The sequence below is a fragment of the Mus pahari genome, chromosome 13, assembly GCF_900095145.1.
Source record: "Mus pahari chromosome 13, PAHARI_EIJ_v1.1, whole genome shotgun sequence".
Classification (NCBI taxonomy): domain Eukaryota; kingdom Metazoa; phylum Chordata; class Mammalia; order Rodentia; family Muridae; genus Mus; species Mus pahari.
This window is the reverse complement of record NC_034602.1, coordinates 96,334,900-96,355,237: the sequence shown is the minus strand read 5'-3', so window position 1 is coordinate 96,355,237 and position 20,338 is coordinate 96,334,900. Positions and strand designations below refer to the sequence as shown.

The following is a 20,338-nucleotide window of genomic DNA, read 5'->3' as shown; positions in this document are numbered from 1 at the left end:
AGGTGGGTGTTTGTCCAGGTGTGGGAATGATAGTTGAGAGTAAAGGGCCTCCATTGGGCTTAGCCCAGCTACAGGGGTGGTAAGCTCTGAATTTGAGAGGGCAAGACCCAAGGGAGGATCTTGGCTGAGCCTGGGCACAGCACTAAAGATAGCAGCACACTGGGAATATTTAGATTCTACACACAGCTGTCTCCAACAGGTGCAGAATCCTCCTAGTGGTGTCCTGAGCTATGTGGAACCTTAACCAATTTCACTGCCTGACAAATGACCCCAAGCAACAGCAGATGTCAAGCCATCGTGTGTATGCTTGTGCCAATGTGTGTACTGCAAGCCTCTTCTGCCTCTACTCCATGTAGCTTCTGTGTACCCACCCCTCAATCCACACTCCCCTTGCACCCCAAAGACACTTCCGGTTCTGGAAGCTTGAGCTGCTAAGGAGTCTGATTTATTTTAAGATTTAGTGAGGGAAACCTGTTTGATCACATAAGGCTATCTAACCAGTTGCTCAAGATCAGGGAAGGGAGGGGGCTCAGTGTGCAGATGACCATGAGGGGTGAGGAGGTTTACTTGGTGCTTTGTAGGTTAGCATGAGGAGCAGCTTCCTTGGGGAGCAGAGAGTTGGAAGGAGGGCAGGAATCTCACCGTGGCTCAGGTAGGGATGGGAGTGAGGAACTGAAGATCAGACATCTCAAAGGCAAGGTAAGAGTATGTGGTGCACCTGTGGCACATGGCCTGGGTAGTTCTCGTCTCAGTTTAGGAAAATTTCTAGGATTCTAACAGAGAAGACCTAGGGCTTCGACTCCAGACCAAATGTAGGCAAAGTTCCAGAGCCTAGGGCAATGGCTCCTCTTCTGATGGCCCAGGAGAGCTGGGCACCTATTATGAGTCCTGAAGTTTTCATTGCTGCATTTTATCCACCTTATGTTCATAGTTATGTTCTCTTTATAAGTATGGACTATAAAGAGTCAGGAAAAGATACCCCATCCCTACAGACTGTGTACCTTTCCAAGCCCTGGTGCAATGCAAAACTGAGGAGGCTGGCTCAATCGACAGCCTTAGGGAGATTTCAAGTCACTATGGAGTATTGGGGTAAAGCCAGCCATTCAGTGGGTGGCTACAAACTGTACCATGACAGATGTGCACAGAGATGCTTGCCAACAGACACAGCTGATAATCACCTTGTCTCCTGCTTGCCTCATCCCTAGACAACTTCCATCTAGGCCAGTGATGCTCAACTTTCCTAATGCTGTGACCCTTTAATACAGCTCCTTATGTGACCCCCCCAACCATAACATTATTTTCATTGCTACTTTATAACTCTAATCTTATTACTGTTATGAGTCATAACGTAAATATTTTTGGAGATAAGGGTGTGCCAAAGGGATCACAAAGGGTTGATTGAGAACTGCTGGTCTAGACCAACATGGCTGCTAGAGAGGTACCCACTCTGGGGACATGGACTGCAGAAAGATAGTTTGGCAATCTGGGTGCTCCATGGTCGGCCCCGATGAGGCCTGAAAAAGAGGTCATTAGGACTCAGGACCTGTGGTCCTGAGAGTGTGGGCAGGGAGATCCAAGGGTTAGCCTCATTTGGATGACCATTACCTGTAAAGCCCAAAACATCCAGAGGTGTAAGTTAGGAACTCAGGGCGAGAAAGCACTGTTCGGAGGACATATGCGTCCAATGCCGGAAATGGCAGGAAAGCCCTGGAAGGTTGCTCACTTCTGGGAAAGGGCCAATCAATACAAGTTCTGTAATCTCGTGCCCGAGTCAGCCAGGTGTGCTCGTCTGTTCCAAGAGATAAAGGGATTGTTTGCGTGCTCCAGTCCACAACAGGTGGGCGACGGAATCTAGGGTTGGTCATTCATTACACGCCGGTGCTGAAATAACGAGGCTGGCTCTGCGTCACCCTTCTGAAGCCAGCTCACACTAACAGCCCAGAGACTTCGTACCTGGAAAGTGGTAACCAGCCCTGTGGGACCGCTCTGCTATCCTCCAGCCGCTAGGGGGCAGAGTTTTCGCTGCGGCGCATGCGCCTTTCTGGATTCAGAAAGCGTCTTTCATCCTCGCTGTCTTCCGCCCCAATTGAGCTTCCGGCGCGAAGGTCACGGACAAAATGGTGCCCCCGGTTCAGGTCTCTCCACTCATCAAGGTGAATCCTCTTCACCGTCGTTGCGCGGTGCTCAGAGCCCATGCATGCCCCCTTTCCTCCCCCCTCCCCTGACTTAAGATTGCCCACCCTCGGGACTGGCGGCTGTGGTCTCGGAGCAATCCCGGGCCTGCAAGCCTTGCACACACACCCGCCCCGTACTCCCTCTCCCAGTACTCCTCGATCTCCGACCCCTGCGATCCCCTTGTTCCCCCGGCGTGCCTTCTGCTCTAACGTTTTCTTCTGCAGTTCGGCCGGTACTCCGCTCTGATCCTCGGCATGGCATACGGCGCCAAGCGCTACAGTGAGTTTGGGGACCGGGAGAGCGGGATTCCGGGTGAGAGGCTGTGTGACACTGCTCGAGCCTGCAGCTCCTTGGGAGGGAGATGATGTTAGGCCCTAGAGGGGGGCAGGTGGGAACAGCTCTCCGGAGATTCTGGAGTCGGCTTTTTCACGAAGCAGCATTTTTAGAGAAGTTAATTGCTTCCACTCCTCCCCCAGGTTACCTAAAACCCCGGGCAGAGGAGGAGAGGAGAATAGCAGCAGAGGAAAAGAAGAGACTAGATGAGTTGAAACGGATTGAGAGAGAACTGGCAGAAGGTATGGCTTTTAGCTCCTCCCAACACCCCCGAGTTTTGTGGAAGTAGCTGCTGCTTTGTGGACCTGGGGCTGCCTCTCATCCCTTGGCGCTTTTGTCCCCTGCTGCTCTCTGGAGCCCGGTGGAGCGGGAGAGGCATACTGCCCCTTCTCTTGGATACTGTTGAGCAGGCTCTCTGACCCTTCTCTGTTGACTTCCTGTGGATTCCAGTCTGATGGAGAAGGCAGTTGGGGATGCAAGGGATGGTTTTAGTAATGAAGTTAAGGTTCTCTTGGAATTAGAGTCTTTATTTTATTTATTTATTTATTTATTTATCTATCTATTTATTTATTTATTTTTTCCAAGACAGGGTTTCTCTGTATAGCCCTGGCTGTCCTGGAACTCACTTTGTAGACCAGGCTGGCCTCGAACTCAGAAATCCGCCTGTCTCTGCCTCCCGAGTGCTGGGATTAAAGGCATGCGCCACCACTGCCAGGCTGGAATTAGATTCTTGATTGTTTAAAGCCCAAGTCCCCGTAAGGTGGCCCGAGTATGTATAATGTTTGACATGGTCTCTTCTTACTTTTCAGCCCAAGATGACAGCATTCTCAAGTGAGGCGTCAGCGAGCTTGCTTTTCTCTAGTCCTTGAGGATGAATAAAGCTTCATTGTGTGATGCTCTGGCTTCCTCTCTCTTTACTGTTTGCTTCTAGGTACCAGCTCTGTGGTTGCAGTCCTGACTTTTCCTCCGATGGGGAGGGGTGGGGGTGGGGGTGCGGTGGGTGGAGTTTCAAAGGAGTTAATGACCATTACCTGACACACATACAAAGTGAGAAGTACTGGGGCATGTGAAGGTGCAGTGGTAAGGCCAAATTAGGGCTCCAGGGATGCCGGGGTAATAGAGTGGCCTAGCCTCCTGGATGCAGCTTGCTCTGCTCTGATCTGGACTCTTCTTATGTCAGCAGCTTGGGCCCTGCACAGAAGGACAGATGTTGATGACTTCACAATAACATGAGTCTTGTGCCCCCAACTCATAATTCTTCTCTGGGTCTTAGAAAGTGACCTAAAGCTGAACTATTCAAGGAGGCCCGGACAACTAGGCCCTTGTGTCCAGCTGGGGTGCTAGTTAGTTCTTGTCAACTTGACACAAACTAGAGACCTGGGAAGAGGAAACCTCTGTTGAGGAATTGTCTATTAGATTGGCTTGTGGACATGTCTGTGGGCATTTTCTTAATTGATGGTTAATTTGTGGAAGTGCCCAGCCCACTGTGGGTGGTACCACCACTGGGCAGATGGTCCTATAAGAAAGCAGTGTCCTGTGATTCCTGGCTCTTGCTTCTGCTTGACTGATAGAGACTTGTAAACCAAATAGAGCGAACCCTCCAAGTTGCTCTTGGTTATGGTTATCACAACATAAGGGTTAGGGTTAGAGGTGTTACTGCTTCCTCGTCTGTGCTTTGAATAAGTTTTCTAGGTTTGTAGCCTGTTTTTTGTTTGTTTGTTTTTTTTTTTTTAAGTGAGTGGATCTACAAATGTAATGAGAACCAGCATATGTATACTTCAAAGCTGTTTATTTGGTTTTAGGGGCTGAGGAGCTGCTTCCCCCCCCCATTTCCCCCTCCCCCAATGGTATCCCACTATCTGGGGCTCAGAGGGTTAAATTTGTCACCCCCATACTCCATAGTGCTAAAGGCAAACTGCCAAATGTATTCTCTTCCCAGGAATGACCCCATCCAGTTAGTGCTGGCCTGTCATGAGGACAGATTCCTTGGGTTTCCCATAAGCTTGTTCTTTGCCAGATTGTGCCCATCTCAGAGGTTAGTCTTGTGAGGTCCCAGTCGACTGCCTTTGCTTTACCTTCCAGGCTCCTCTGTACAGCTGCAGCATCAACAGCAGACAAAGCTGCTGGCTGCTTCCTTCTTTAGGGTCCCACCCAAGCATTCAGGCCACTTGCATTTGATCTCAGCTCCGCTCACAGCCTTGGCCCCAGCAAGCAGAGTTTCTCAACAGGTCAAATGTGATGTGCCCTCCAGTGCTGTCAGCATGTGTAGTCCTGGTGAGTTATTTTCTCTATGTTGTTCTGACTTCCTGGGTATATGTTTTTACTGAAGCAGATGGGACTGAATATGTACGTACAGTAGTAGAGCTCTGATTCCAGACACATTTCACAGATCCTTTATAAAGATCTCTGTGGGAACTTCTATCAAACCAGATGAATATTATGGGTCACACCATTTAACTTATTCATAGTTGGTTTTAATTTGTAAAAACACCTTTAAAATTTCAAAATATCCAAAGTTACATTCAATCTTTTTTTTTTTCCTGTTCCTAATGTCTTATACCAAACTGCTATAGGCAGAGTCCGTATACAGTGGTTGAGTGGCAGGAGGGACCCAAAGCCATGAAACAGGGCTTATAGGATACAGCAGGTCGAGGACTTGGGTGCTGGACCACCATTGCAAACTTCTGTGCCCACTGCAAAAGAAGATAAGAGTGTGAGACTTCATCTTGTAGAACCAGTGCCCTCTGACCCTGTAGATTCTCCCTGCAGGGGCTGAACTAGGTCTGTAGCCAACCCAAGCCGATTATGCTGAGCCTTGCTTAGCGCTTGAGCCTCTTCGGTCACCATGCCCTGATTACTTTCAGTCCTGACCTCCTATGACCCAGAAGCTGTGCTCTTCAATGTGCTCTTACAGTGGCCCTGGAGAACCCCAGGTCCAGGGTACACAAACCCTGGGAAAGATAAGATACTGTCACTGGGCTTCTGATCCTGGGTGCATCAGCTTGTTCGACAGACTCATTCCATATAGGGTAAGCACTGTGCCTGCTTAAAACTCTTGCTTAGCTCAGTGTTTTTGCCTTTGTGTTGTTTGATTCAGGTTTTCTCTCTTGACTTTGAGGATAGTTTGGGGAGGGGGTGGTTACAGGCATATGCTACCATACCTGCAAGGAACTACTTAGTGGAACAAAAGGCTGATAGGAGTTGAGTAAGCTTACTCCCGCTGTATAAGAATGGATATACTAGTATCTCAGTGAGAGGACATCTCAGTCTGGTCTGTTGTCTGCGTAGCATGAACAGCCATGCTCCATGGGGAACAGGATAAATGGATGGGACATTCCTTGACTCCAGAGCCTCTATCTGTCCTGCTGCTTGCTTGGTGATTCTCAGCATTGACTTAGGGGTTAACTAGGAGCGCATCCCAGTTCTCTGAGGGGCCCAGACCTTTCTTGGCTGCTACTCTGTCTTCTTCCTTCTTCTTTTCTTCCTCCAGGGCCTTGACTTTGGCCTCATACTCATCAGCTAGTGCTTTCCACTCCTTTCTGTTATTTTGCAGTCGGTCAAACATGGGCAGGATCTCTTCGTGAAATCGAGAAAATTCCTAGAGGGAACTAAGAAGTCACCATGCTGTTTCACTGGTCCCAGAGGGCTCAAATGGTAGCTCTTCACTGCCTCAGGCTTCCCTACCACCAGACTCATTGGACTGAGAATGCTCTAGAATCATGGAGCTATATATCTTGGTTATAGGATTCTGGTATCTGTGGCATATTTATCTTAAAAGTCATAAGGACAGTGAAATGAGGCTTCACACCCCCTGACATCATGCATATAAGATGACTACTCTTAGCACTGGTCCCTGGACTGCAAAGACTGATTCCCAGGTCACACCACACCACAGGCCCAGCATAAGCTTGGTTTCTTGATCCTTAGCTTATTTCACTTGGTGCTCGCTCCAGGTAATGCCATCTATAGTTAACCAGCATCGGAGAGAACCACCGAGGTGTCCCTTTTCCAGAAAATCCCTGAGGAGGGGGACAGGATAGGAACTTTTGTGAGATGGAGCTGCTGGGTATATTTGTGATACAGTACTAGCAGGTTGAATACCCCAAAAATAAAGCAGAGAATGTTACCTACAGGAGGATCGGAAGCTCCAACAAGCCCTATAGCTGCTTTCAGGCTGATGTCAATGGGCAGAGGAACAGTGGGGTCCACAGTGGCCATCTCTTCCTGCCTCCCTGGTTGCTTACGATTGACTTCACTTGAAGTCACACAGCATCTACCTTACAATGTGGGGTCTGTCACCACTGAGTACTAGAGTGGTGTGGAGCTTGAGTGATGTACATCTCATAAGGACACTATCTTGTGAGTCTCTTCAAGTTCCTGTCTTATACTCTATGATCAAATACAGAATTCAAAGACTTGGCAGCTCATTGGTGCCTGACCAGCTAGTGGGAACATGGCTGCTGTCATGTTCTTCAGGTTGTATTGGGGTATGCCATTGAAGACAGGTAAAACTCAGGCTCGCCTTCATATTTTCACAGGTACCTAGTAGACAAGTTGCAGCCATTTTTCTGAAGATGGTGTGCCCAATGTAGGTAAAGGGGGCTCTCTGTGACAGGGATATTTAAGGTGAGACCTCAGGATGAGTAAGGATATTCTAGGAAGTACACTTAGTGCTTCTAAGGAACAGTCGTACGTTTTGGGACAAACCATTGGCTGGGCAGGTTGAGGAGGGTATTGTGGTTTCCCCCATCAGATAAGGGTAAGATCACATAAATGTCCCTGTGGTTCCCTGCTGGATTTAGCCCATTCCCTACCCACTCTTAGCCAGTCCACCCCAGCCAATATAGAATACCTCTGCTGCGCACCTTGTATACGAAAGTACATACGAAGTCGATGAAGCCAACTTGCAGCTTAGGGAGCTCAGCTGCTTTGTTCCGGTCCATCATGGGCTTGTAAAGAAGACACAGGCAGATGACATGGGTGCTGTGTCTTTCTATGAGACTTTGTTTGCTGGCAAAGACCTTTCCTGCTTAGTCTATGCCTCACCTAAAGCCTGCTCCAAACAGTTCTTCACATTAGCTAGAGTTGGCTTGGAAGATAAGTGGTCAGAACAACCCTTTGAAGTTCCCAGTTCTATGTATGTCGATGGCGTCTGTGGTGTTGGCAGTGGGCCCTAACCCTAGCTGTAACTACCTCATTATCTATCTTGCCATGGACTACCACCACTTCTCCCTGCCTTTCCCTAGGCTTGCCCTTCTCTGACTTGACCTCTCTGGACTGTCCTGCCTAATGGATGTACTCTGCAGCCGCATAGACCCTAGGTGCTCCTGCTGAGCTTCAACCCTGATCTAACAATTTTTCATGATTTCTATTCTGATGCAAGATGCCAAATTACTCATAGTCATGCCAAAGGGCCCCAAAAATCAAGGCTAAGGCTCCAGGACCTTAAATTCCTGGGGTCTGGAGCACTACCAAGCGTTCTAATACATATGCCAAGATGGAAGATTCTGGAAGCAACACTCACAATGGGCTGTTGATCCAAGACAGTCCTCTCCAAGTCCCCTTGTTCCCAGAACTCAGCAGCCACCAGAAGAGCAACCTGAGCACACAGGAAAGTTATAGTGGGGCTCCGTGTCCAGGAGCAGCAGGCCCTCCCCTCAGGCCCTGCAGGCAGGGTTCATATGGTGCCTCTCACTGCTGTACCCAGGTATCACTTCAAAAACCAACACCATTTCCCTGTAGCTCCCTAGGTACAGACCCAGGATGGCCTGCGAAGGGCTATTCTGGGTCCAGATGGTCATCAGTCCTGACCTTGCTCTGGACTTCCCAGGGCTTGGTGATAGCAGACAGGTCACATGCAGTCATCATCATGGCCCTGTGGACAGACAGAACAGACTACCTGTCCTTCTGAGCAGAGAGTAAACATGTTTTCTCAGCAGCTCTCTGGGACAGTCCTAGGGAAGGTGCTGGTCCCGAGTCACCATCTTGCAGGTGAAGAAGGACAGCTGAGGTTGAAGCAAGTGGTGGTCAAGGGTGCTAAGGAAGATTCTGGATTCTGTGGTGAGGCCCATGAACCCTTGTGGCGTCTCCTGCCTCGGATTAGGGAGGTCTGCAGGGACCAGCAGTGCACCTGCTACTTACATGACTATCTCCTTTCGTGTGGTCTCTAAGGATAAGTACTCAACCCAACTCTTCTTATCTTCATAGTTCTTAGACTCGTCCACAATCTTCTGGAACATTGTTCTCTTCCTGATCCCAAGAAGGAGGGGAGGAGTAGGTGACAGACTGGCCATGGTTATCTGTATCTACTGAGGGCTCTGCCCATACCTCCTGCCTCTGAGGCATTCTTACTTGAAGTAGAGGGCCAGGTCAGTGGCAATGATGGCAATGTCCATGAGGTGGATCACATGTTCATGCTGCCGCCGGTTCAGGTTCTGGTAGATGTTCAGGCTCTGTGGGGACCATAAGCTGGTGTTGGGTTGTGGCGGAGGTTGCCTGTGGCAGTCTTGTTTTTGACTCTCAGGGCTACCCTGCCTAATCCTCTCCCTCTAACCTTGCCTTCCCTTGGTGTTTACCCTCTGTCAGTGTCCTGGCTCAGATACCTTCGCCCATTTCCATGATCTGTTGTACCCTCTAGTGGCCATTCCTAGCTACTGCCTCCATGACTGCAATTCTGCCCCATGTGGGAACATCTTTAGATGTGAGCCTGTCCTTTAACACCTCACACTGATAAATCCATGCTGCCCAGAGCCTCCTGCTTGTCTACCACAGCCCAGAGGAGAACCAACCCAGAACCAAATCAGGAACAAACCTCCTCTGCCAACAGAAACTTCCCAAATTCCAGGTGGTGCCTTTCCAGAATTGAGGAGCCATGTAACTTGGCTAGAGGATTCTGCGATCTGTTGTATATTTTATTTAACAGGGGAACACAACAAAAGCAATGTTAGAAGGCAGTAGGATGAGGTCTGACGCATGTGGCACTGTGTCTTCAGGGTGGTCCATCTCAGTACTGATTGCCAGACTGCAAAGACCCACCCTAAGGGCACGTGACTTATGGTTTACCATGCCCACCACAAGCCTGCCCTCCCCACAGCCTACTTCATCTGGTACAGGTTGTTGGTGCCACGGTGGTCGATGTCGTGGCACAGGCCAGCTGTAACCATGGCGAAGGCCTCTAGGTCTGTGTAATAGCTCTTCAGTTTGCCTGTCTGTGGGGATAGGTTCAGTCCTGAGTCCTGTCACTGGCCCAGCTCTCTGGCTCCAGAAGGCAGTGGTTAAAGGGGATGTGGGCTGTTTCAAACCCATCCCTTTGCCCACCCAGGTCCCTTCCACCCATTGCTAGGACTGGATACACACAATTGGCATCCTTGGGCCAGAAGGTAGTTAGCTGTGGTCCTTGCCCCAACCCCCTGATTCATCTAGCCCATCCAATTTACATACGTACCATGAGTAGGGTAAACATGGTCTGGGCTACATTGAAGCCATGGCGCCAGTTGTGGTAGGTAATTCTTCGATAGGCTTTGCTGACAGAGAATAGGAAGCGCACCAGGACCTGGGGAGCAGAGTACATGTGCGCTCTGGGATCCACACATGAGTGTGGATCACAACACCACGTGAGAGTCTACCCAAGCCTTTCATACTGCTTGCATTAGAGTCTGTTACACCTATTTCTCCACTTCTAGTTTGTTGGCCTCAGAGCCCTTGTTCCTTGTTCCCACTGGCCCCTTCCTGTTTGGGAAGGGCTCTCACATGGTAGAGCAAAGAACAGCCCTTGGGAATTTGATGCCTTTCTTCCCAAGGTTCAGACTCATAATGGAAAGAGGACCCCTGGCATGTGAGATCTTTTGAGAAAACCAAAGCCAACTAAACAAACAAACAAACAAACAAAAAACCCATCAGTTTAAGGCCTGAATGTTTGAGTGAGTCACATGTGACCTGTGAGCAGGAAGGTGGAAAGCCTCAACATTTTCTTCAACAAGAGGATGCAGGCTAAGGGAACCTTTTACTCCTTCCGTTATGATATTTAGGGTCAAATAATTATTTGGAAATATTTTTTATTCCAATGGTTTTCTGTCTGTCTGTCTCCCTTAGCATTTAGTACAACTTCTTTCAGAAATATCAGCCTGTTGCTTCTGTTTTCTGAGGTGCATGAGAGAGTATTCATTCTTCATGTGGGCTGTGGGGACACAGGTATGGAGGTGGGTGCAGGACAGAGTGAGAAACCCATGGAAAGAGCAGAATGGTGGGGCTCTGGGCGGGGCTCTGGGCTCTTTCCTTCCTCCCAGCATTGACCCCTGAGAGGCAAACCTAGAAAAGGCATGTGTTTTCTATTCTGGTGAGTAGTTGCTACAGTTCCCTAAGGATCCTATTTCCCTATGACGTCCTAATAAAAATGTTGTTTGGAACATCCAGTTAACAAACTTTCTATCCATCCATCCAATAATTTATTCTAGATATATTTACCAAGTGTATTTCACTATGATGAACATGTTTGACACCAAGATTCTCTGTGGGACTTGTGGACACCCTCCCTCTGTTACACACACACACACTTCACCTCTTAGGAGATCTGTAACCCTTAACCACCCCTCCACTTCCTCTTGTTCTGGAACCGCCAACCATATCTCCTCACCTCCTGGGGAATCTGGAACTTTCGGACTACACCCAGCTCATAGTACATCTGGATGCCACATTTAACTAGCTCCAGCTCTGTACACTCCAGATCAGAGAAGTGGAACTCATATATGTCAAATTTGGTCGGCCCTGGAAGTTCTTCCTTCTGTAAGAGAGATTGTGGGCTGAGAGAGGCAGGCCTACCACACCCTTACTGGTTCTTAACCTTTCTTTTCTCTGAACCATTGTGCAGACAGACACCCAGGTATATATCAAATTTATAGCTAGACCACTGTTTATCTTATCCTACTGTTTCCTTGTACCAGGTAACCTGACAGTGAGAAGCTTGCCTGGCTTGGTGGCAGTGATGCTGGAAAAGCAAACATATAAGATATATACATGAAAAGTTACAGAGGTACACTCATGGATTTAGACCTAGCCATATGGACATATGGGCACATATGTGCACACTCACAATACACAGAGCCATTGATGTTTAGAACTTGTTGGTATTAATAAACTCCAAAGCTTGTTCAGTAAGACAAACAGCTCTGGTGATTCTGCTAAATCACACAGTTGACAGAAAAAGGTAGGTGCCCCACAATTGTCAAGTTGATGTATGGGTGTTCTCTGGGAGACACAAACAGGTGTTTCTGTGTGTCTACACACATGTTTATACACAGAAATATGCACACACATGAACATAAATATATCTAAACTAGGGACTGTAGCACCTAGATGCTTCTATTGGGAGGCAGCATGGATGGACAGTGGGCCTAAATTGTGCATGCAGAAACTAAAACATGGCTAGTTCTGGAAAACAGAGGAGACAGGACAGCAGAGACACTCAACAGGGCAGATATCAAGTAAACTCCAGCTGGCCACACTACAAGCCAATATTGTCCTCCCTGCTGGGGGGGAGTGTTGACATGCCTACACGTGTAGCACTAACAGCAAGAGAGGATGCTGTGTGTGCCAGGGCTCTCTCCTGACACTCATGAGAGCAGCTGTGTCCACTGGAAGCAGATTCTCACCAAGATTTTCCCCAGCTCATCCTCCTCACAGTCAGCAGGCTCTTTCCCAAGGCGATCCCTTGTTGGCTAACAGAGAGCAACAGGTGAGTTGTGGGACTGAGTGATAGTGTCACTTCACCCTATATAATAGAGTAACAGCATCACCTACACCCCCTATGGTAGCCATCAATATTACTCTCACCCCAGGAATAACATAGTGACCTCATTATCTTTCCCCCACAAGTGACAGGACCACCTTAGGATCACCTTAATCCTATGACTATAACTGAGTGACTATTAACCTTCATACCAGTGTGACATAATGGCAGTATCATGCCATCTATGTCCATCCATAAGTGTGTCAGTGGTGGTATCTCCTTTACTCCTGTGACAGTGACAACATCACCCTTACCCTGTGAATGTAACTAATGATAGTATACCATTACAGAACATGTTGAACACAGGGTAATCACTGAAGAACAGCAGTCTCCCTTGTGCTCAGTCATCCTCAATTCCAGACATAAGTGGTAAGTTCCTGGGGACCCTGACATTCATTCCTTTCCCTGTGTTGTCCTTAGTGACACATATGGATTGCAGATGGAATAATGAGATGGGCTAGGAAGGCTCTGGTAATACCGACTCACTGCTTAGGATAAGGCACAGGGACAATGTCTGAGTTGCAGAGGGTGTAGTGTTAGGGTTAGACACTACATTAGCCCCATACATATATCCTTATCACTGAGCTCTCTGCCTCCCCCAGTCAGAGGGGCCCCATAAAATGCCAAGAACCGTACCAGGATTTCCTGGATTTCATCTTTGTCACATCTCACATGGTACAGAACCATGTCCTGGGCGATGTCCTTACGGTTCTCCAGCTTGTTCATCTTGTCATAGGTGTCTGTGTTCAGCACTGACCACCCCAGGAACTGCGTCAGAGACTGGATGTAGACAGCAGTGTCACCCCATTAGCAATGCACTCTGGTGAGTGCTAACTATGTTTTATACCTGTGACTCAGAGGCCAGTTCCCAGACTGCTACAGTACAATGAATGCCTATGAATGGGGTCTCCTGAGATAGAACTTTGGGAACTATCTTTGTCCCCTTCTCCCTGATGTAGTGCTAAACAGGGTCCAAATGTGTGTGGAGAGGGACAGTCCTCACTGATGTCCCACCACATGATAGATGGACCCTTTTGTCCATGTATGATACTAGGTATTTACTTCCATAAGGACTTCATCTTGATCATCGAAGGGCTTTCCATCCTTTCTGTTGTAGAAGGTTGCCACCCCCACAATCTCCTCTTTTTTGTTGACAATGGGCATAGAGAGAACATTCTTGATCATCCATCCTGAATCATCCAGGGGCCCCTCCTGCAGGGAGTAGAGAAAGAACAGGGCTGTTCCAGGTGTGGACTGGTAAGGACTTGGTGACCAGGGTCGGGGAGGGGCAGGGTTAGACTTCTTTTTTTTTTTTTTCCTGTCCTCAGGCCATGCTAATAGGTTACACTGTGGGCTAGAGGAGGCTATTTTCCCAGCACGGCAGACTTCATGGGCACATGAGGGCTCCAGTCCCCAAGCATACTTATTAGAAGAACTGAAAAGTGTTACTCAACGTACTAACTGCTCAACAAGTGGATCCACGTTTCTATTTTACACTGGACTTTGAACACTGTGTAGTTGGTTCATTCTGTCTTCCAAAATGAAATATGGATGGTAATTTTTAACCAGTTCCTCCAAGAGGGTGTTAGTGATGTTCCTACTAACATAACCTCCCTTAGGAAAGTGCTATGTGGCCATAGGCATATTTGTTCAAACCCCAGATAAGGTCAGGTAGAGCAGAGAAATTCTAAACCTTCATAGTTCCAGCACAGAAAATTTCAACTATCAGAAGTTCAATCAAGTGATATCAGATAAACTTTGGCTGAGTCCTACCAAAATTGATTGAGCTCAAAGATTAGCTGACTTCTGCTGCACACAGTGAAGACCAACTGAACCCAGATAAACCCAGTGAAGATCAACTAAGACCAGCCAAGATTACTTGAGGCCAGACAGGATCCACTTAGCCCAGATAAGCTCTACTGAGTCCAGCCAAGGTCAGATGAGATCAGATAAATTCAGCTGAGATGAGACAAGATCATCTGAGTCCAGCCAAAATCAATTAAATCTAACTGAGTCCACATAAAATCAGCTCAAATAAACCTGGAAGTACAAATACATTTCTTGTATGGTTTCCCAGTCACTGAGACTGAAATTGTTTCTTCTATTTTTCTTTTGTTTTTTTTTGAGACAGAATCTCACTCTTTAGCCAGTGTTGGCCTTGGGCTAACTTGCAGCAATCCTTCTGCCTCCATCTTCTGAGTGCTGGGATCACAGGTGTAAGTGAAGTTGTTTTATGTGTATATGTTGCATACATTGGTGTGCCTATGTGTGTGTGCATGTTGGATGTTTTCCTCTATTGCTTGCTGCTCTATTTTCTGAGATAGGGTTTCTAAGTGATACTGGAGCTCACTGGTTGGTTAGATTAGCTGGCCACTAAACCCGTGGAATCATTTTGTTTTTCCTGCTTCTCACCCCCCCAACTCAGCACTTGGATTGATAGGTACATGTACCTGGGTTTTATTTATGTGGGTGATGGATTCTCATGCTATCATAGAAAACAATTTACCTACTGAGCTATCTCTCTAGCCCCCCAAAGTTGTTTCAAGTGGAAAAACCTAATTCAATCCATCATTTTTGAAACAAAATATCCTCTTTTTCTAATAAAATGCAGTTTCATTAAATGAGTAGGCAGATTACCTGAAAGTTGAACATTTCATCAGCTGAAGCATTCATGATGTTACAGATCTGGAAAGGAAGAGAAACAGTTTCACTCTGAGCAACTGAACACACAAACACAAGCACTAACCTACTTAACCTTGCCTATAACAAAGGAGCTTCTAACTGGGAAAAGTGAGCAGCAGCTAGCAGGGAGGGCTAAAAGGAGGTAGCAGGCCAGCATACATTGTAGCACTGGCCAGTACAGCATCAGTCAGGAGGCAGTACAGCACTGGAGAGGGACACTCACAAAGCCACTTTCTGCCACGTAGGTTGGAAGGCCACTGGCCAGGGCCCAGTGATCAGCCGGGGGTGTGCTGTGGGAAAAGAACAGAGGTCAGAGGAATGAATGCTTGCATTGTTAGATGAAACAATGTATGAGTTCACTTTATGCCTTTCTCTGAGCTCAGGTGGGATGAGGCTAGGAAGCTGATGAGGACTGGAGGAGGTCATGATGAGCTAGCTTCCTTTCCTCATTTTGCAGGGTCTCCTTCCCTACTGGAGACTCCTGACTTCAGTTGGGTTCTGGAGACTCAGGGCTTGCTACCTGTTCTTCATTCATGATACCTGAATCCTACGGCCTGCTTGGAGCCTGTCTGGGATGTTGCCAGGTTTAAAGGTTCATGAGGTCGTTGGTCACATAATCATAGGACTACTGTCCCTCTAGGGCAGAGCTCTGTGCTAGACTTTTCTTTGGGATATGATGATAGCCTCACCTCTTGGAGGTTTCACCTGCCAAGGCTGGAATGGCTGAGTTTCTGCTGGTGAGGCCATCTGGACAGCTCATCTGACTCCCTAGATATACGTTTCAGATATTTAAGTGCCCTAGGTTGCTCACTTCCCTGTTCATCTGCCCACGTCCTCCTCACTGTTTTGGGAAGGCCCTGCTGCCTCTATCTAAAGGCCCCAGATGGGCTGGAGAGATGGCTCAGCGGTTAAGAACAATGACTGCTCTTCTAGAGATCCTGAGTTCAATTCCCAGAAACCATATGGTGGCTCAAAACCATCTGTAATGGGATCCAGTGCTCCCTTCTGGTGTGTCTGAAGATAGATATAATACACTTATATAAATAGAATAAATCTTCACAAAAAAAATCCCAAAGATGGCTCTTCCGGAGGTTGTGTTTGGGGATGTCCCATCCTGGGGTGAGCCCCTTGTCAAACCCCAGCACTTACGGAATGACTTTGATGTCTTCTTTGCCGTGGAGGATATAATCAATGACTTTGTAGAAGACAATTTCCTGAGAAACAAAACATATCAGTGTAGGGACTCCTGATCAGCTTCTCAATGGAGTCTTTCTTTAAGGGAAAAGAGATTAGCACCCACCCAGACATATCCATGCACAAAAATGCACATCCAGAGGTGACACATGGTAATTACATATGAGCAGTGTATGTTTTCTCTCTCTCTCTCTCTCTCTCTCTCTCTCTCTCTCTCTCTCTCTCTCTCNCTCTCTCTCTCTCTCTCTCTCTCTCTCTCTCTCTCTCTCTCTCTCACACACACACACACACACACACACACACACTCATAGATGTGTATTGCAAACCCAGGTTTTAGATCTCTCTTTCCTGTATCCCATTTAACCTCACATCAACTGGGCACATACTCCACACATGCACTAAAATTCATGTGGAAGCATGTCACAATATTTATAGGAGCTCTGGCAAGCTAAAGCAGATCTAGAGAATCCACCCTCACTGGGAAAGTGCAACCTGGTGAGAGTAGATATGTGCTTGGGGCTGCACTATTCCCCCATCCTTTCCATGGAGTTCGATCTAGCCAGATTGTAGGGGAGCTGCCACCTATCAGCCCGACTTACCCGACCGTCAGGTGTTCGTGGGCCTGAGTATGGCTGGGCTTCCCCCATCAGCACAGGCCACACATCGAAGAACTCCTGAGAAGAGAAAAAGAGAGAAGGAAATGCTCAGTCTATGAGCTGGGTCACACTGGGGAGGAGGTACCTGAGAGTTTGAGACCTCACCTTCTCCTTGGTCATGTCCAGGAGGCCCACTGAGTACCGGTCGCAGTTTAGATAGGCCCGGACAGTATAGAAGGCCTTGTGGAACTGTCTTTCGATGTCTGTCAGCTCTTCAAACACCTTATTGGCTGACCAGAGGAGCACCTGAGGGGTGAAACACACGTTGGCCTGTGGCCACACCTGTCTGGCCTCGGAAGCTTCTGGGGTTCACTCAATTTGGTACCACAAACACTTCAAGCTTAATTCTTACAGAGTGCTCAACTGGCCCTGAACCCAGAAGGACACAGACTGATGGTGTGTAACTCAAGGCTTACTGTGAACACAGTCTTCCCTGTGTCTTGACCCAGAGGGACCCTGGAAACTCACTGGATGGCAAGTTTTCAAGGCTAGCTTAGGCCATAACCATGACTCTTACTGGATATGTTAAACCCAGTGCTGGCCTCACGCTCAGTGAATGAGCTAATGGGTAGAAATTGAAGTCACTGTGAGCTTAAAAGTCAGAGAGCTACAATTTTAATAAATTAAACTACTATTTATAGCTTGGTATTTAATTTCCTTAAATATCTTTTTTATTATTTATAATACTAAACAACAGGAACTCAAGACTTTTTAATTATGCTACACTTTTCTATCACACTTTTCTCATCAGGAAACTGTGATTTTGCAAAGATTTAATAATATTTTCATTTTCCTTAATTTCAACTAAGTTACATTATCTGAAACTACTTAAACTGACTTATTAATGAAGAAAAATGCTTGTATAAGTCAAATAAAGATACCATATTTTATCAATGTATATAAAAAAAGAAATGTGCTCCTATGAGATTCAGGATACTGTGGAATTAATGATCAGTGTTAATCATAATGGTTACTTTTAGGGATTTAAGGTTCAAGACAAGCTGCTTAAAGTTAAGTGCTCAATTCCTATTTTAGGTATTTTAGAAAAATAATAACTAATAAAATTCATTAAAATAAAAAAAGTCAAATATCCAAGTAACCATTCTCACCCACTCTGTAGTTAACCCAGGGAGCACCATGGCTTGCACTATAAACAGCAGACCCTTTTGTGTTTCAGTGGGGTGAATTTGAAAGTGACTATTTTGTTAATATCTACACAGGTCCTTGGCCAGACCAGGTTCAAGAATCTCTTTTCACAAGTCTAGGCCATGGTTCCCAAACACAAGTCCCTGGAATGTATACCACCAGCCCAGTCAGTCCTCAGACTCACATTGGGCCTGGTCTATAGCAAAGTCCCTTCTCTCGGGCCTTCCTTGGTGGCTTCTTCCTGCCAGTTCTTCTTGGACCTAATGAACTCATTTCCTTATAGCCCTCCTAGTAGGAGGGAACCCTTTCTGGTCTCCATCTTCCTGGGTGACCCAGCCTCTGTTGCTCAGATGCACCCCTATCAATCTTTGCACTTTGGCCTCTAGCTCCAGTGTGTTCACATGGGCGTGTTTGACACTTTCCACACTACTTGCAATTTTCTAGGAGACGTGAATCTTGCTCAGGACTGCATTTTCACCTTCACATCAGCAGACCAGCACTGTTAAACCACAGTGCTCATCCCTGAGATCCCAGTCCTAGCTGTCCCAAGGCCACCTATGCCTCTAGTACTCTGGCCCTGCCTCATTCATGGGTGATTTCTGGTCACCCCTTATACACCTCATGCTTCCCCATGACAAAACTGAGGCCACAAGTTTGGAAGTTTGGCTGCTCTGCTTAGACCGTCTTGGAACTACCAAAAAGAGGAACATGGGCTCCTGTTCTTAGGACGTGAGGTTAGACAGAGCAGTGACATTTGTTATATTTCAGAAAGACACATGGCTGATATGATATTCATTCTCTCTCTCTCTCTCTCTCTCTCTCTCTCTCTCCTCTGTGTGTGTGTGTGTGTGCGCGTGCGTGCGTGTGTGTGTGTGTGCGTGTGTGTGTGTGAAGAGAAAAACAGGTAAGCCTGTAAAGTATGCATTTGTGGCTGTGTGAATGTAAGTCCATGAATGTTGAGTGTGAGCATTGAGTATGTGATCGAATGAGCAGGTATTTGAGTCACCCATGCCTCTGTCCCTGAGCTTGCTTTCTTTCTTTCTTTCTTCCTTTTTTCTTTTCTTTCTTTTGATTTATTTATTATTTACTATTTATATGGATACACTGTAGTTGTCTTTAGACATACCAGAAGAGAGCATTGGATCTCATTACAGAGGGTTTTGAGTCACAGTGTTGTTGCTGGGAATTGAACTCAGGAAGTCTGGAAGAGTAATCATTGCTCTTAACTGATGAGCCATCTCTTCAGCCATAGAACTCAAAAAAGTCGACAAGCTGAAGGGCCCAAGTGAGGACACCTCAGTCCCAATTGGGAGGGAGAAGAAAGCAACCACAGAAGGGGAGGGAGGGAGGAACCTGGGAGGGAAAAGGGATGGAGAGGGGGAGAGGGGAACATGATCTGGTATTGGGTGAGGGAAAGGACTGAAGCCCTGAGGGCCAGCAGAAGAATCGAAACAGGCAACCTCGGGAGGTAGGAGGTTAGGGGACCCTCCAGAATGCGCCAGAGACCTGGACGGTGAGAGACTCTCAGGACTCAGAGGAAGGGACTCTAGATGAAGCGCCCTACACTGGGGAGAGAGAACTTATAGAGCCCACCTCCAGCAGAAAGATAAATCATTGAATGAGGGATGGGGTTGCCATCTCACAGTCAAAACTCTGACTCATAATTGTTCCTGCCTGAAAGAATTACAGGGATGGAAATGGAAAGGAGCCTGAGGAAAAGAAGGTCCAGCGACAGGCCCGAAGTGGGATTCAGCTCAAGGGGAGGTCCCAAGGCCAGACACTATTACTGAGGCTTTGGAGCTCTCACAAAAAGGGATCTATCATGACTGCCCTCTGAAAGACCCAACAAGCAGCTGAAAGAGTCAGATGCAGATATTTGCACCCAACCAATGGACAGAAGCTGCTGACCCCTGTGGTTGAATTAGGGAAAAGCTGGAAGAAGCTGAGGAGGAGGGTGACCCTATAGGAGAACCAGCAGTCTCAATTAACCTGGACCCTGGAGATCTCTCAGACACTGGATCACCAACCAGGCAGCATACAGCAGTTGACATGAGGCCCCCAACACATATACAGCAGAGGACTTCAGGGTCTGGAGTCAGTCAGAGAATATGCACCTAACCCTCAAGAGACTGGAGGCCCCAGGGAGTTTAGAGGTCTGGTGGGGTGGGGGGTGGAGACGTGGGGACGTCCTCATGGAGACAGGGGCAGGGAGGAGGTATGGGATGTGGAGCAGTCAGAGGGAGGACCGGAAAGGGAATAAAATCTGGAGTGGAAAGGAAGGAAGGAAGGAAGGAAGGAAGGAAGGAAGGGAGGGAGGGAGGGAGGGAGGGAGGGAGAGAGAGAGAGAGAGAGAGAGAGAGAGAGAGAG

General features: G+C 47.4%; 2 protein-coding genes across 3 annotated transcripts in view; one reads left to right on the top strand and one right to left on the bottom strand.

The window, feature by feature from the left end:
• Nucleotides 1–2,051: 2,051 nt before the first annotated feature.
• Nucleotides 2,052–3,403, top strand: Atp5me (ATP synthase membrane subunit e). The gene is made up of 4 exons (XM_029545372.1): nucleotides 2,052–2,153; nucleotides 2,400–2,454; nucleotides 2,652–2,750; nucleotides 3,318–3,403. Exons 1-4 carry the CDS (start codon nucleotides 2,118–2,120, stop codon nucleotides 3,341–3,343), a joined length of 216 nt encoding a protein of 71 aa, XP_029401232.1. The 5' UTR covers nucleotides 2,052–2,117; the 3' UTR covers nucleotides 3,344–3,403.
• Nucleotides 3,404–4,960: 1,557 nt separating this feature from the next.
• Pde6b (phosphodiesterase 6B) overlaps nucleotides 4,961–20,338 on the bottom strand; it is a 42,729-nt gene continuing 27,351 nt past the window's right edge. The window contains exons 4-22 of one of the 2 annotated variants that reach the window (XM_021210248.1): nucleotides 16,930–17,070; nucleotides 16,768–16,842; nucleotides 16,124–16,188; nucleotides 15,198–15,264; nucleotides 14,930–14,977; nucleotides 13,355–13,504; nucleotides 12,929–13,072; nucleotides 12,156–12,221; nucleotides 11,141–11,287; nucleotides 9,953–10,060; nucleotides 9,607–9,716; nucleotides 9,320–9,407; nucleotides 8,860–8,960; nucleotides 8,650–8,757; nucleotides 8,320–8,383; nucleotides 8,033–8,107; nucleotides 7,374–7,457; nucleotides 5,950–6,106; nucleotides 4,961–5,201 (exon numbers count right to left, since the gene is read on the bottom strand). In XM_021210248.1, coding sequence (XP_021065907.1) covers nucleotides 5,140–5,201; nucleotides 5,950–6,106; nucleotides 7,374–7,457; nucleotides 8,033–8,107; nucleotides 8,320–8,383; nucleotides 8,650–8,757; nucleotides 8,860–8,960; nucleotides 9,320–9,407; nucleotides 9,607–9,716; nucleotides 9,953–10,060; nucleotides 11,141–11,287; nucleotides 12,156–12,221; nucleotides 12,929–13,072; nucleotides 13,355–13,504; nucleotides 14,930–14,977; nucleotides 15,198–15,264; nucleotides 16,124–16,188; nucleotides 16,768–16,842; nucleotides 16,930–17,070 — 1,860 coding nt within the window. In that variant the 3' untranslated portion in view covers nucleotides 4,961–5,139. Of the gene's footprint in view, nucleotides 5,202–5,949; nucleotides 6,107–7,373; nucleotides 7,458–8,032; nucleotides 8,108–8,319; nucleotides 8,384–8,649; nucleotides 8,758–8,859; nucleotides 8,961–9,319; nucleotides 9,408–9,606; nucleotides 9,717–9,952; nucleotides 10,061–11,140; nucleotides 11,288–12,155; nucleotides 12,222–12,928; nucleotides 13,073–13,354; nucleotides 13,505–14,929; nucleotides 14,978–15,197; nucleotides 15,265–16,123; nucleotides 16,189–16,767; nucleotides 16,843–16,929; nucleotides 17,072–20,338 lie in introns of those variants that run through there. The other variant, XM_021210249.2, reaches the window with a different exon arrangement.